The 15,014-nt window shown below is 46.5% G+C and overlaps 1 protein-coding gene across 2 annotated transcripts in view; it reads left to right on the top strand.

Annotated features, from left to right (window-relative positions):
• LOC134911241 (neuronal acetylcholine receptor subunit alpha-7-like) overlaps window positions 1–15,014 on the top strand; it is a 416,671-nt gene that overhangs the window by 139,525 nt on the left and 262,132 nt on the right. For both annotated transcript variants that reach the window (XM_063919545.1, XM_063919550.1), the window contains exon 3: window positions 2,891–2,935. In XM_063919545.1, coding sequence (XP_063775615.1) covers window positions 2,891–2,935 — 45 coding nt within the window. The remainder of the gene's footprint in view (window positions 1–2,890; window positions 2,936–15,014) is intronic.

Raw genomic sequence — 15,014 nt, forward strand, 5'->3', positions numbered from 1 at the left:
TAATGCACCTTACACATGCTTTATGAGGTGGGGGCGACAGGCTGGGTGGTGCCGTGGCTGTGGAAACCCCCCTCCCCTTGGCAAGTGGCACACTATGACAACAATAGTAATGGTATAGAATACGATTACTAGAGCTGCTGCTGCATCATGCAGAGCTGCTGCACATACTCAGTAGCAGCACAAAGTTTGCTGTGTGTGTGGTTCTGAGCCCTCATTCAGTGCACTGGACCAAAGAGTAGCTACCAGAAAGAAGAGACAGGAGCCTTACCATGAGGTGGGAGAATGTGTGCTTAGAAAGTGAGGTACTAGTTCCATAATGTTTGTGCCTTTATTATAGTATCTTTAACCTTTTCCAGACCACTTATATTATTTATATTATTTAAATATGTTTCTTACAGCCTATACTATAGATCAGTGGTTCTCAACCTCGGTCCTCAAGTACCCCCAACAGTTCATGTTTTCCAGGTCACCTAGCAGTTGAACAGGTGTATTTATTACTCACTGACACATTATAAAAGACCCACAGGTGGAGCTAATTATTTCACTTGCAGTCTTGTGGGGAGACCTGGAAAACATGAACTGTAGGGGGTACTTGAGGACAGAGGTTGAGAACCTCTGCTATAGATCATCTATAATGATCCACAGAGTGGAATATATGGAGATTGCATTTGGAAACCCCCCTCTAGAAATCCTGCGTTTGCCACTGGGACTGGGGAGTCTGCTTTTGTGTTAATCATACTGGAGCTGCAAGGACAAAGCTGGCAAGAGGCAATATTGCTAAGGTACCTTGAACATGAACTGTACCTTGGGTAGTCAGCTTAATTTTTATGTTCTGCTCTCCAGAATCCATTTAAGGAGCGGTGCTGTTTTTTAAGGAGCTGTTTGAGTGGTGCTAGCTTGTAAGGTCACCGTCACATTCATTTATTTCTTAAGGAAAGGGGTTCAGCCTACAGAAGCGCTCCATCCAGACTGTAACCACACCTACACTTTATGGAAAAGGAGAATCAATAACTGCTTACATAAAGTGCAGTCAATGTATGACTTTTTGCTGGATGCTGTTATAGGAATCCCTTTCATAAACTTGTCTTGGGATTTATTTTAGCAAATGCTTAATTAGTTAAATTGGAGTTTTGGCTGCAAACGTTTTTGCCATATTAAAGTTCTATTTTTGTGATATACCTTGTATTGATTTTAATTCTGCAGATGTGTCCACTTACATTATTGCCAACAACTGGCAGCATAACGGGCATATGTATTGAAGTGAATGGGAGCTGCTTGCGATGCATATGCATTGCGATCCCGCTACAGCTTTGCTGCATGTAGCACACATCTGTATGCTGGATGCTGTGCACAGTCATCTTTGTTTATTTTCTCGAATATTATAAATGTGTATTTTATGGATGTTACATACATACATGGTGTTATTTCCTAATTAATTGCATATTTCTATACACACCAGATTTAACCTTTGTGAGCGCCAGGGGTTCCGTATATATAAAATATATCATGTGATTTTTGTTTTTGTGGGTTTTTGTTAAGTTGGCTCTGGCTTTCAATTATTATTTTTATATTTGAAGTGGTTCTGGCTTTTTCAGTTTTTTTATGTGGATCTAGCTTTTGCAGTGATTTTTTTGTCTAGATAGTTCAATGTATTTTATGTTGATCTGGTTAAACATACACACTTATATGATTGATTGACATGATATAATGACACCCACCCACACAGCACAAACTTTGAAATAAAAAAATAAACTGGTTAAAAATAAACTGGTTTATGCACCAATTGATGCTTCGCCTACAATAGCCACAGCTCCGCCCATCTCTTCCCCCTCCCTCCCCCAGGGGAAGGGGCCCTGCCTGTTTTGTCAGTCCCAGGCCCCACAATTTCTGATGGCAGCCCTGCCCAGACCATCACACCGCACAGCCAGTGCCATGCGGCCCCCACACCCCACCAGAAGAGGCCGACACAGGGCATGGAGTCCTGGCCAGCAGAGCTGCTGCCATGTCCCGTAACTGCCTGCAACAGAACTGGACCCGGAAGAGTGGGCGTACACTCGTGCTACACAGTCACTGTGTGTGAGAGTCTCCTGTTACTCTGAGGCTGCGCCCACACCGCTTACAGCCCGCTGCCCTATTTGGACAATACGGCACACATCCCTACCGGACACTAAGCGGCATATCCTTGGGGCTCGGTACAGGTGTCCCCTTTGTCCCCCCGCCCCCTTTCCTGTTGCTGGCCCTGGTTATAGGACAGAATAAATGGAAACCATTAGTATAAGGCTGGACATTGGGGGTCATTCCGAGTTGATCGCTAGCTGCCGTTGTTCGCAGCGCAGCGATCAGGCTAGAAATCGGCATTTCAGTGTATGCACCGCAATGCGCAAGCGCGTCGTACAGGTACAATGAGCATCGCGGGTTTGCCCAGAGTCTAACGAACATTCCAGTCGCACGGCCGAACACAGGAAGATTGACATGAAGTGGGCGTTTCTGGATGTCAACTGACCGTTTTCAGGGAGTGCTTAGAAAAACGCAGGCATGGCAGAAAAAACGCAGGCGTGGCAGGGGCGTTCGCTGGGCGGGTGTGTGCCGTCAAAAGCCCATCCGTCGTTAGAATCAATGCATACGAAGAGTAACTACAGGGCTAGTCTTGTTTTACACAAAACGATTTTGCAGGCGCTCTGCGGCGCAAGTGTTCGCACTTCTGCAAAGCGAAAATACACTCCCCACTCGCGACAATACGTTTGCACGGCTGCTAAAAACTGCTAGCGAGCGATCAACTCAGAATGACCCCCATTGACCTTGAGTGAGAATCAGTAACTGCTGTGTAAGCACTGACATCACTTTGGCAGAACAATGTATCCTCCTGATTCTATTCATCTCTTTCTCCTAGGATGAAAAGAACCAAGTTTTGATTACAAATGCATGGCTTCAGATTGTAAGTACCACAATTTATTTTTTCTTGACTATAATATCTTATGTTTCAGGTTTTATTCCAGGAGAAATCTATATCTCACTATTGAATTTGAAAATGACAGTATAATTCAAAAAGCATACTTTAATGATTCACAATAATTTTATTTCATTTATTAGCATAATATAACATTTGAAATAATGCAATTTCAAGTATAGTTAAGTTTAATTGCAGCTGATTTATTTGGGCTGTAAACCAGTTGACATATTTCTTTTACATTTATTTTGGTGCATATTTATGAAATTAATTTTGCGCGAAATTCCACAAAAACAGCCGTTTTTATCCATTCGAAAACGCAGCCTCCTCAGGATTCTATTTCAGCTGCTAAACTGTCATATTTACCAAACTCTGGAATGTGTTGGTGTTTCCAGTGTCTGCACTAAATCTAGAAGTACAATATAAAAAAAAGGACCCATTTGAATAAATGGGAAAATACTGTATATGGTAATAGTTAATAAATGAGAAAATCGTCAGCATGCCCCTCAAATCCTCAGGTACTGTAGCTCAAGTGGTAGACAACCTGTGCTGAGATTCACTAAAACAGGGTAGCAGGATTCCCCTGTTATACGGAAAGCCACCCCAAGACTAGATAGCACAATGCTGGAGTAGACATGAAGGTCTGCACTTAAAACAGTAACATATATACTTCTGCTAGAGTATTTAATACAATAAAATACACAAATTACAAAGCATGGGCACTGTATATGCTAATGTACATAGGGGGTGATTGCGAGTTGATCGCAGCCAGCAACTTTTTGCTGCTGGTGCGATCAACTAATCCCCGCCTATGGGGGAGTGTATTTAAGCTTAGCAGGGCTGCGATTGCTTGTGCAACCCTGCTAAGCAAAAAAAGTTTTCATCAACCTAGGAGTAAGGCTGGAGCTACTTAGCCTGTGCGACGGATCCAGCGACATTCCTCCTGGCTTTGACGTCAGACATCCACCCTCCGTTTGCCTGGACACGCTTGCGTTCGGATGACCACTCCCCGAAAGCGGCATCCAACGGTGAGTATCCGCCCCGGAACGCCTCTCCGCTGTCAATCTTCATACGATCGGCGCTGCGTCTTCTTTTTTCGCTGTGAACGTCATTGCCCGGCGATGGACGTCACCAGGCAACGACGCACGTGCACAATTACCTTTTCTTACCCAGGATGCCACTAAGATCATTATTCACTCATTGATTATTTCCAGACTGGACTACTGTAATCTCCTCCTAACTAGCCTCCCTGACAATTACCTCTCTTCACTCCAATCTATCCTCAATGCTGCTGCCCGGCTCATCTTCCTCACCAAACGCACTACGTCCACCTCTCCTCTCCTACAAGACCTTCACTGTCTTCCCTTCCCTTTCAGAATCCAATTCAAACTTCTCATACTCACTTACAAAGCCCTCACCCACTCCTCTCCCATTTACATCTCTGACCTTATCTCCCTTTACTCTCCCACCCGTCCTCTTCGCTCTGCTAATGCACACCGACTCTCCTGTCTTCTGATTACTTCCTCCCACTCCTATCTCCAAGATTTTTCACGTGCTGCTCCCTTCCTCTGGAATTCTTTACCTCTACCCCTCAGACTCTCCACCTCTCTACAAAACTTCAAACGGGCTGTTAAGACCCATTTCTTTACCAAACCCAGCCAAATCTCATCCTAACCCTCTGTTCCACGCTCTCTATGTACCCCATCTGTGTCACCCCTGTCTGTCTACCCCTCCCCTTAGAATGTAAGCTCTCACGAGTAGGGCCCTCTTCCTTCATGTGCTTATCCTTTTCTTACTTTAATAATCCTCAACTGCCCAAATCACGCAGTTTTTTGGCCACCTGGAACTTATTTCTGTCATTTACTGGTGTAGATATGCTTAGTTACCCTGTACTTGTCCTATATTGTCTTCAACTGTAAGTCACTGTTTTCCTGTTTTGATTATGTGCATATGTACTCTGTAATTGGGCGCTGCAGAACCCTTGTGGCGCCATATAAATAAAGGATAGTAATAATAATAATAATAATGCGCATTCGCAGTTCCGACCCATTCGCACCGCAGCGGACAACCGCTGCATGCGAACGGGTCGGAATGACCCCCATAGTCATTTGCAAACATAGGGGTATATTTACTAAGCTCCCGATTTTGACCGAGATGGTGTTTTTTCTTCAAAGTGTCATCTCGGGAATTTACTAAACTCAAATCTCGGCAGTGATGAGGGCAATGGCATTCGTATTTTTTTGGAAGTCAAAGAAAAAAAATACCAATGAATACACCATCGGTCAAATACGACTGTTTTTTGATACAACTCGGTAATTTACTAAAAAGTGTATTTCAAGAACACTGCCGGCAATAGCCAAACACTGCCGTGAAAAAATACAAATCGTAAAAAAAAGCAGATTTAAAACAGACCTGCTTTTTTTTTTACCGTGTTCTGATAGGCATGCACGGATCCATGAGATCCGTGCATGTTTATCAGTGGGAAGGGGTGGGAAAGTGTTACATTTTCAGGAAAAAAATGCATGGGGTCCCCCCTCCTAAGCAAAACCAGCCTCGGGCTCTTTGAGCCGGACCTGGTTGAAAAAATATGGGGGAAAAAATGTCAGGGGTTCCCCCATATTTAATCAACCAGCACCGGGCTCTGCGCCTGGTCCTGGTTCAAAAAATACGGGGGACAAAAAGCATAGGGGTCCCCCGTATTTTTTAAACCAGCACCGGGCTCCACTAGCCAGGTACATAATGCCACAGCCGGGGGACACTTTTATCTAGGTCCCTGCGGCCCTGGCATTACATACCCAACTAGTCACCCCTGGCCAGGGTACCCTGGAGGAATGGGAACCCCTTAAATCAAGCAGTACTACAAATCCCAGCAAGCCTCCCCCGCAAACTGGTACTTGGAGAACCACAAGTACCAGCATGCAGTGGAAAACCGGGCCCGCTGGTACCTGTAGTACTACTACTAAAAAAATATCCAACAAAAAACAGGAGACACACACCGTGACAGTATAAGTTTATTACATACATGCACACCTCCAAACATACATACTTACCTATGTTCACACGAGGCTCGGTCCTCTTCTCCATGTAGAATCCTAGGGGTACCTGTGAAAAAAATTATACTCACATAATCCAGTGTACCTTCTGTTCTTTGTATAATCCACGTACTTGGCAAAATAAAAAAATGGAAACCCGACCACGCACTGAAAGGGGTCCCATGTTTTCACATGGGACCACTTTCCCCGACTGCCAGGACCCCCCCTGACTACTGTCAAAGAGGGTCCCTTCTGCCAAACAGGGAGCGCCACATCGTGGCACCCTCCTGATTGGCTGTGTGCTCCTGTAGTGAACTTTGCTGTCAGCGGTTGACCGAAAGTAACCTCACCGCTGACCGCAAAGTTCCCACCATTGGATACAATGGAGCGCGTAGGCGCTACATTGTATCTCTGCCGTGTGCTGCCTGACAGACACTACAGGAGCACACAGCCAATCAGGAGAGTGCCACGACGTGGCACTCCCTGATTGGCTGAAGGGACCCTCTTTGACAGGAGTCAGGGGGGGTCCCGGCAGTCGGGGAAAGGGGTCCCATGTGTAAACATGGGACCCCTTTCAGTGCGTGGTCGGGTTTCCATTTTTTTATTTTGCCAAGTACGTGGATTATACAAAGAACAGAAGGTACACTGGATTATGTGAGTATAATTTTTTTCACAGGTACCCCTAGGATTCTACATGGAGAAGAGGACCGAGCCTCGTGTGAACATAGGTAAGTATGTATGTTTGGAGGTGTGCATGTATGTAATAAACTTATACTGTCACGGTGTGTGTCTCCTGTTTTTTTGGGGGTATTTTTTTAGTAGTAGTACTACAGGTACCAGCGGGCTCGGTTTTCCACTGCATGCTGGTACTTGTGGTTATCCAAGTACCAGCTTGCAGGGGAGGCTTGCTGGGATTTGTAGTACTGCTACTAAAAACAATATTCACATTTTTTTCAAAAGGCTATAAGCCCCCCATCCGCCGCCCTTGGATGGGGGGACAGCCTCGGGCTTCACCCCTGGCCCTTGGGTAGCTGGAGGGGGGGACCCCTTGATTTAAGGGGTTCCCACTCCTCCAGGGTACCCCGGCCAGGGCTGACTAGTTGGGTATGTAATGCCAGGGCCGCCGGGACCAGTATAAAAGTGTCCCCCGGCTGTGGCATTATGTACCTGGCTAGTGGAGCCGGTGCTGGTTTAAAAAATACGGGGACCCCTACGCTTTTTGTCCCCCGTATTTTTGGAACCAGGACCAGGCGCAGAGCCCGGTGCTGGTTTATGAAATATGGGGGAACCCCTGTCATTTTTTCCCTCATATTTTGTCAACCAGGACCGGCTCAAAGAGCCCGAGGCTGGTTTTGCTTAGGGGGGGGGGACCCCACGCATTTTTTTTAAAGATTTGTAACAATGTTATTTTTTTTACGAAAGGTGCACAATGAAGCCCTGCATGGATCTCACAGATCCGGCCGAGATTCATTGTGTTAATGTCGGCAGTGTTTTACTATTCACTCCCGTAAAACACTGCCAAAAAATACGAATGACATCGACATCGGAAAACACGAAAATGCAGAATACGACAGCTTAGTAAATTAGTCGTAATAAATTCAAAAAGTTGCAAATTTACACTTTCGATGTCATTCGTGTTTGAAGTTTAACCTCATTCTGAAAAATAAGAATTTTAGTAAATATACCCCATAGAAATCACCATTCATTTTACAAATTTTGCACAGCTTCAGCCGTTGGAAACAGCACCTCTCGGAGTGCCAGGTGCTTCATATGCAATTTTGTACATGTTTAAACTTTAAAACTCTCGTGGCAGACATTAGGCTTCCAGGCTTTGGCATTTGTATCATGGATGCAATGTGTGTGGTGCACATGGGCCCCTGAGTCCAGGGGGGCCCACACTGCGCACACTGCACCCATGTTGGTTTAATACCTTTCCAGCAAAAATCATTGCCAAAATGGCTACTGCGTATAAGTAGAAGGTAATTAGTCATTGCCAGAGTCTACTGTGCCATGTTTATGGAGACCTGTGCGTGTGCAGTAGACTCTGGCACAATGCCAGAGCCTACTGCGCTGTGGAGAGGAGAGGGCCCACTTCCCCTCCTCTCTTAAAACGCCCCTGCTTCTAGGCACCGTTACCTGACAAGGCACTGCCTCTCCCTTAGACCGCCAAATACATCCCTAAATCTTGTATGTGCCAATTAGTCGAGTGGTTGGTATGTTTCTAGGATCATCTCTCATACATTAGTGGTGCATGTGCACCGCCATCTTGATCCAGTCAGCTGACTCTCTGATTACCAACCAGAAAGTGGTCTAGGATCAGCCAACCCAAAGAGCCTATCTGGGCATAGAAGGGGTCCAAAGGTGCACTTTAAATTTCTTCCACTGGGTTAGCTGGCTCCTACCCTCTATGCCCCATCCCACAGGCAGTTTAGAAAAATGTGCCCTTTAGGAGAGGATGCACACTCTGGTAGCCCCGCTAGGGGGGGTCCCTCGGTTCTTGGTGCGGCGCAAAGTGGTGGCGGAATATGGGGCCCTCCACGGGGGGACCCGCTTTAGTCCCCACGCGTACAACTGGCAGCGGTAGTGCAAACTAGCAAGCAGTGTGAGGTTTGTACAATATTTGGAGACATTGCTAGTATAAAAATTATCTATAGCTCCGGCGCCATTATAGGGGGCAGAGCTTGCTCAGAGTGGCAGCGGCATTTTGGCGCCTTCCTCTGCATACTCCAGCAGCAGCAAGGACACAGAGCTCCTCCAGGGCTCCGGGAGACACTGGAAACTGGCAACAGAGGTATACTAACAGGGGGGGAGCCGCTATTGCACACAATGCAGTGTCCTGAAAAGGACAGATAATCCGGTCTTACTGAGATATAACTATATACAGCTTGCAGTTCTTGTCTGCAGGCAGGGGTGTGCTGTCCTCCTCTCACTCTGGGTCTCCATTTCACACGTAATAAGGGCAGGCTTGTTGTTGTATTTGTCTATGAGTTTGTGTGTGTGTGTGTGTGTGTGTGTGTGTGTGTGTGTGTGTGTGAGAGTGTTGTTTCACTGTCACTATGGTTAAACACACATTATGCAAAGTTTGTTATACCAGATTCTCCCCTTCTACCACTGGTTCCCTATCGTGTGACCAATGTAGTCAGTCTTCTCAAGTCAGTGTGGAGACTAGGGGGGAGGGTCAGGAGCCATCTTGGCTCGGTGCCATAAAGACTATTATGGCTGACATGTCATCCCAGCTTGATGCAAATAAACAAACAACACTACAGCTGCAACAGGCTGTTGCAGACATAACAGCTAAGGCTGATGAAAAGACATCCTTCCCTTCATAGTTCAGGGCCACTTAATCGTGGGCTGCCTGCTCTTCTAGCAGAATCTGAGGAGGATATTCTGGAATAGGGGGAGGTATTGGAACCTGATATAGAAGACTACACTCCTGCAGAGGGTATTGAACCCCTAATTCTTGCTATCAGGGATGTTCTGAAAGTTCCTTTGGAAGAAGCTGCTTCAACTCAAAAAAAAAAATCAGCATCACCGTCCCTGATTCTCCAGAATTAGATGAGGTTTTTAAACAAGTCTAGAAAAATCCTGATAAAAGTTATCAGGTTACTAGGAAGTTTTTACGCTCTTTCCCATTTACACCGAAGGGTCGCAAACATTGGGAAGAACCCCCAGCCGTAGATGTCTCAGTCTCCCGCCTCGCTAAGAAGGCGGCCCTTGGCTCTTTTCAGCTCAAGGACCCTGGGGATAGAAAAATGGAAACTACATTAAAGTCTATTTACACAGCGGCTGGCTTATCACAAAGACCTGTGGTAGCCGGTTGCTGGATGACACATGCCATTAACACCTGGGCAACTCAAATTCAAGACGGCCTTGCAGGGGATATGCCCCTGGTCACTACGGTGACCCTCATTAAGCACATTCAGGACACTGCACGAGTACTGTGTGACTCTTTCAAGGAAATAGGCACTATTAATGTTAGAACTACTACCATGGCAGTGTCGGCGCACTGAGATTTATGGTTGCATCAGTGGATTGCCAACGCAGATTCCAAGTGCAGTGTGGAGTCTCTCCCTTTTTCAGGGGAATGTCTTTTTGGGGTTGAGTTGGATACATGGATTTCTAAGGTCACTGCAGGAAATCCACGTTTTTCCCCTCTGGGGCCCCACCGGCTAGACGTGCCTACCTGGGGCCATCTACTCATTCCTTTCAGACCTCTAGATTCAGGTTAAGAGCCAGAGGTAAGACTAGAAAACCAGCTGCTACCGCTATTTCCCAGGAACCAAGCACCAGTGCAGCTTGCACAAAAGCCTCAGCATGACGGTGCCTCCCCACCCCGAGGGGATCTCGGGGTGGGGGCTTGTCTGCATCACTTCAGCCACGTCTGGGCAGACTCCTGCCAGGATACCTGGGTAAAGGACCTCCTTTCCCAGGGATACAAGCTTGAGTTCGACAGCGATCCTCCCCTACCATTTTTCAAATCAGGCTTACCAGTTTTGGTAGATACAAGAGTTACACTACAACAGGCTATACTAAAATTGGTCCAGTCCCAGGTCATTGTTCCAGTACCACTCTTGCAACAAAGAAAAGGTTTTACTACTCCAACCTGTTCGTGTTACCGAAACTGGACAGTTTGGTAAGGCCCATTCTGAATCTCAAATCCTTGAACCCTTACCTCAAGGTTTTCAAGTTCAAGATGGAATCCTTGCGAGTGATTGCGGGCCTGGAAGAACGGGAGTTCATGGTTTCTCTGGATATAAAGGACGCTTATCTCCATATCCCCATTTGGCCTCCGCACCAAGCTTTCCTGAGGTTTGCTCTCTTGAACGATTACTACCTGTTTCAGTCGTTACCCTTCGGCCTGTCCACAGCTCAGAGGGTCTTCACGAAGGTGATGGCGGAGATGATGTTCCAACTCTGTGTCCAGGGGGTCAATGTTGTCCCTTATCTGGACGATCTTTTGATAAAAGCAAGATCCAAGGAGCTTTTATTGCTCCATATAGACCGCACTATCCAACTTCTGTAACGCCATGGGTGGATCCTCAATTTCCAGAAGTCCCAACTGAACCGACTCAGCGACTCCTGTTCCTGGGAATGTTACTGGATATGGCAGCCCAAAAAGTGTTCCTTCCAGAGGACAAAGCGAGAACACTTCAGGAGATGGTCTGAATAATCCTCCGGCCTACGCGAATATCCATACGAGGCGATTCAGTATGGACGGTTCCACGCCAGAACGTTTCAATTGCATCTCTAGAGCAAGTGGTCCGGATCACATCTTCAGATGCACCGGATAATACGTCTATGACCTCAGACCAGTATTTCCCTCCTGTGGTGACTACAGTCCTCCAACCTGCTGGAGGGTCAAAGTTTCGGGATCCAGGATTGGATCCTCCTCACGACAGATGCGAGTCTGAGGGGATGGGGAGCTGTCACCCAATGGGCTCAGTTCCAGGGCACATAGTCAACCCACAATGCCCTACTTCCAACCAACATTCTGGAACTTCGGGTGATCTACAGTGCTCTGTTTCAGGCCTCTCCTCTGCTCAGGGATCGGGTGATCCAAGTTCAGTCGGACAACGCCACGGCGGTGGCTTACATAAATTGACAAGGAGGGACAAAAAGCAGAGCCTGCATGCGGGAGGTGTCAAAGATACTCCTCTGGGCAGAAAGACATGCAAGAGCAATGTCCACCACCTTCATTCCGGGGGTGGACAACTGGGAAGCGGACATCCTGAGTCATCACGATCTCCACCCGGAGAGTGGGGTCTCCACCAACAGATGTTTCAACTGATTAGCGACTTGTGGGGTTGCCCACAGATAGACTTGATGGCTTCTCGACTCAACAAGAAGCTTCCCTGGTATTGCTCAAGAAACAGGGCAATAGACGCGCTGACGTCTCCTTGGCCTTATCGGTTGGTTTGCCTGTTTCCTACGATTCCGTTGCTCACGAGGGTGCTCAAACGAATCAGAAATCAGGGAGTCCAGGCAATTCTGATTGCCCAGGTTTGGCCTTGAAGGGCATGACAAACCCTTGGCCCCTGCCACTGCAAAACGATCTTCTACAACAAGAACCGTTCGTCTAGCCGGATTTACGGCATCTTCGTTTGATGGCTTGGAAGTTGAGCGGAACATCCTAGCCTGAAAAAGCCTTTTCAAGAGGGTTATTGCAACCATGGTTCAGGCCAGAAAACCGGTAACATCAAAGCACTATCATCATATCTGGAGGAGATATGTCTCCTGGTGCGAGGAACGCACATATCCACCTGTGGACTTTGACTTAGGATGTCTCTTACGCTTCCTGGAGTCTGGTGTGGATAAGGGCTTACGTCTGGGATTCCTTAAGGTCCAGGTTTCAGCTCTCTCAATTTTTTTCCAGAAGACGTTGACAATGTTACCAGAGGTTTAGACCTTTCTGCAAGGAGTTCTCCAAATACAACCTCCGTTTGTGCCACCTACGGCACCCTGGGACTTGAATGTGGTGTTGGAATTTCTACATTCCTCCTGGTTTGAACCCTTGATGACGGTAGAAGACAAGTACCTCATGTGGAAGACGGTGATGTTGCTGGCCCTGGCTTCTGCTAGGCGTGTCTTCGAATTGAGGACCTTATCGTGTAAAAGTCCCTACCTGATCTTATACGAGGACAGAGCTGAACTCAGGACTAGACAGCAGTTTCTGCCAAAAGTTGTTTCGGCATTCCACTTGAATCAACCGATTGTAGTCCCGTCAAGTTCTATTACATCTGTTCCGTCGGAGTTGCTAGATGCCGTGACAGCCTTGAGGATCTATGTTAAGAGAATGGCTCGAATCAGAAAGCCGGATTCCTTGTTTGTGCTATATGATGTGCAGAAAAAGGGTTGCCCTGCTTCTAAGCAGTCCATTGCTCGTTGGATTAGGTTGACTATCCAACAGGCCTATGTGTCAGCCGCCTTGCCGGTTTCACAGTCTCTCAAGGCAAACTCTACAAGATCTGTGGGGTCTTCCTGGGCGGCTGCCTGTGGAGTCTCGGCTTTACAACTGTGCCGAGCTGCTACCTGGTCGGGGAAGATCACCTTTGTAAAGTTCTGCAAGTTTGATACCCTGGCCAAAGAGGATACCCAGTTTGGGCAGACGGTACTGCAGGCGTCTCCACGCATTCCCGCCCATTCTGGATGCTTTGGGATGTCCCCATCGTATTAAGTAAACCCCAGTATCCCTTATGGATGCCAGAGAAAACGGGATTTTAATACCTACCGGTAACTCCCTTTCTCGTAGTCCACAAGGGATACTGGGCACCCGCCTCACTGCGTTGACTTCTCTGCAGGTTTTATCTTTTCCAAAATTTACCTGTTCAGCAGTTGCTGTTTTGTTCCAGCCGTTTGCTGGTTGTTTTATGTTATGGTGTGCTGGTGTGTTAATCTCACCATTCATTGTTTGTTATGTTCCATCCCCCAAGTATGTCCTTTCTCCTTCGGGCACTATTTTGCTGAACTGCCTGTGGGAGGGGACATAGGGGGGAGGAGCCAGCACACCCAGTGGAAGAAATTTAAAGTGCATCGGCTCCTTTGGACCCCTTCTATACCCCATCATATTAAGTAAACCCCAGTATCCCTTATGGACTACGAGTAAGGTATTTACCAGTAAGAATTAAAATCCTGTTTTAAGTCTGTTCCAGTGAACAGACCACTGTCAGAATAACTTCACTCCTGTGACCTGCTACTGGCTCCCAGATGCTATTCCTAAATGTGTTCCAGTTTCTAGTTGTGTTCCTGTCTCCTAGTTCCAGCTAGTACTAGTCTCCATTCTACCCAGTGCACTTCAGTCTGCAAGTACTAGTATCCATTCTATGCATTGCACTTCAGTCGGCAAGTATCAGTATCATTTCTACGCAGTGTACTTCCTGCAAGTACTAGTATCTATTCTATTCAGTGCACTTTAGTCTGCAAGTACCAGTATCCATTCTACGCAGTTCAATTCAACCAGTAATTACCATTAACCATTCTACATAGTGCACTTCAACCAACAAGTGGCAGTAACCATTCAACGCTGTGCACTTTATTAAGCAAGTACCAGTTCCCGTTCTATGCTGTTCACTCATCTAGTAAGCACAGTGTGGTGCATTCCACTCCTCAATACTCTATTACTATAGTGACTCATAGTGCTCCCTAGTCTGGCATATCACTTGCAACCGTCAGATCTTTACCAGACAATTCATTGCAAACCCTCTGGTACTCAGTCATCACACACCTGAGGAGGAGTCCAATCAGGCCTTCTGGCTACCTACACTGTCTTAATACCCAAACCTGATCATCCAGGTCCTGATCCAAGTTCACAAAACCCCAGGTACCTTACATCTAGTACACTTTGGGGGGAATTCAACTGGGCAGGAGATTTAGCGAGGTAAAAAAAATTAACTTACCTCGTGTTCAATTTTTGAAAATCACAGGTCTACGCACTCCTGATACTCGCTGTATCCAATTTTTAAAAAGTGGTTTGCTGGGTTTTAAGAGCACAAAACCCTGCGAAAAAATAATATAAAAAAATTATACTAACCTCTCTGGGAGTCTCTGCAGCTTCTGGTGGTCTCCCCTCCATCTTCCCACTGAGAAGTGGGCTGTTTTGAATGCTCCAGGGGTTCTGGGAGGTGCAAGGGCTGATAGGAGATGTAGTTAATTGGGGGCTCACACTCACACACAATACTTACTCACCACTGCTGCAGAGGCCCTTGCTCCTGTCGCTGGATGCAGAAGACACCACTTTGGAAGGTGAGTAAAGACTGACTAATTAAGCTAATTAGAAAATTCCAATTGCTTAATTAGTCTTTAGGGTCCTTGCAGGGGAAGGGGGAATTGAATCTGCCCATTTGAGAGGAGTTTCACTGCATCCATGATACAAATAAAATGCAAAATTGAAAGAAAATTATGGTGCACTACAACTCTTGAAGCAGCTAAATCGCACTGACATCTCGTACCCTATGGTGTATTGATGCTAGGTGTATGTGGACACATGTGTATTCAAACTTACAGAACAGTGATAAAAACAGTAAAATGCACATATTCTC

The sequence above is a fragment of the Pseudophryne corroboree genome, chromosome 1 (assembly GCF_028390025.1).
Source record: "Pseudophryne corroboree isolate aPseCor3 chromosome 1, aPseCor3.hap2, whole genome shotgun sequence".
NCBI classification, from domain to species: Eukaryota; Metazoa; Chordata; class Amphibia; order Anura; family Myobatrachidae; genus Pseudophryne; species Pseudophryne corroboree.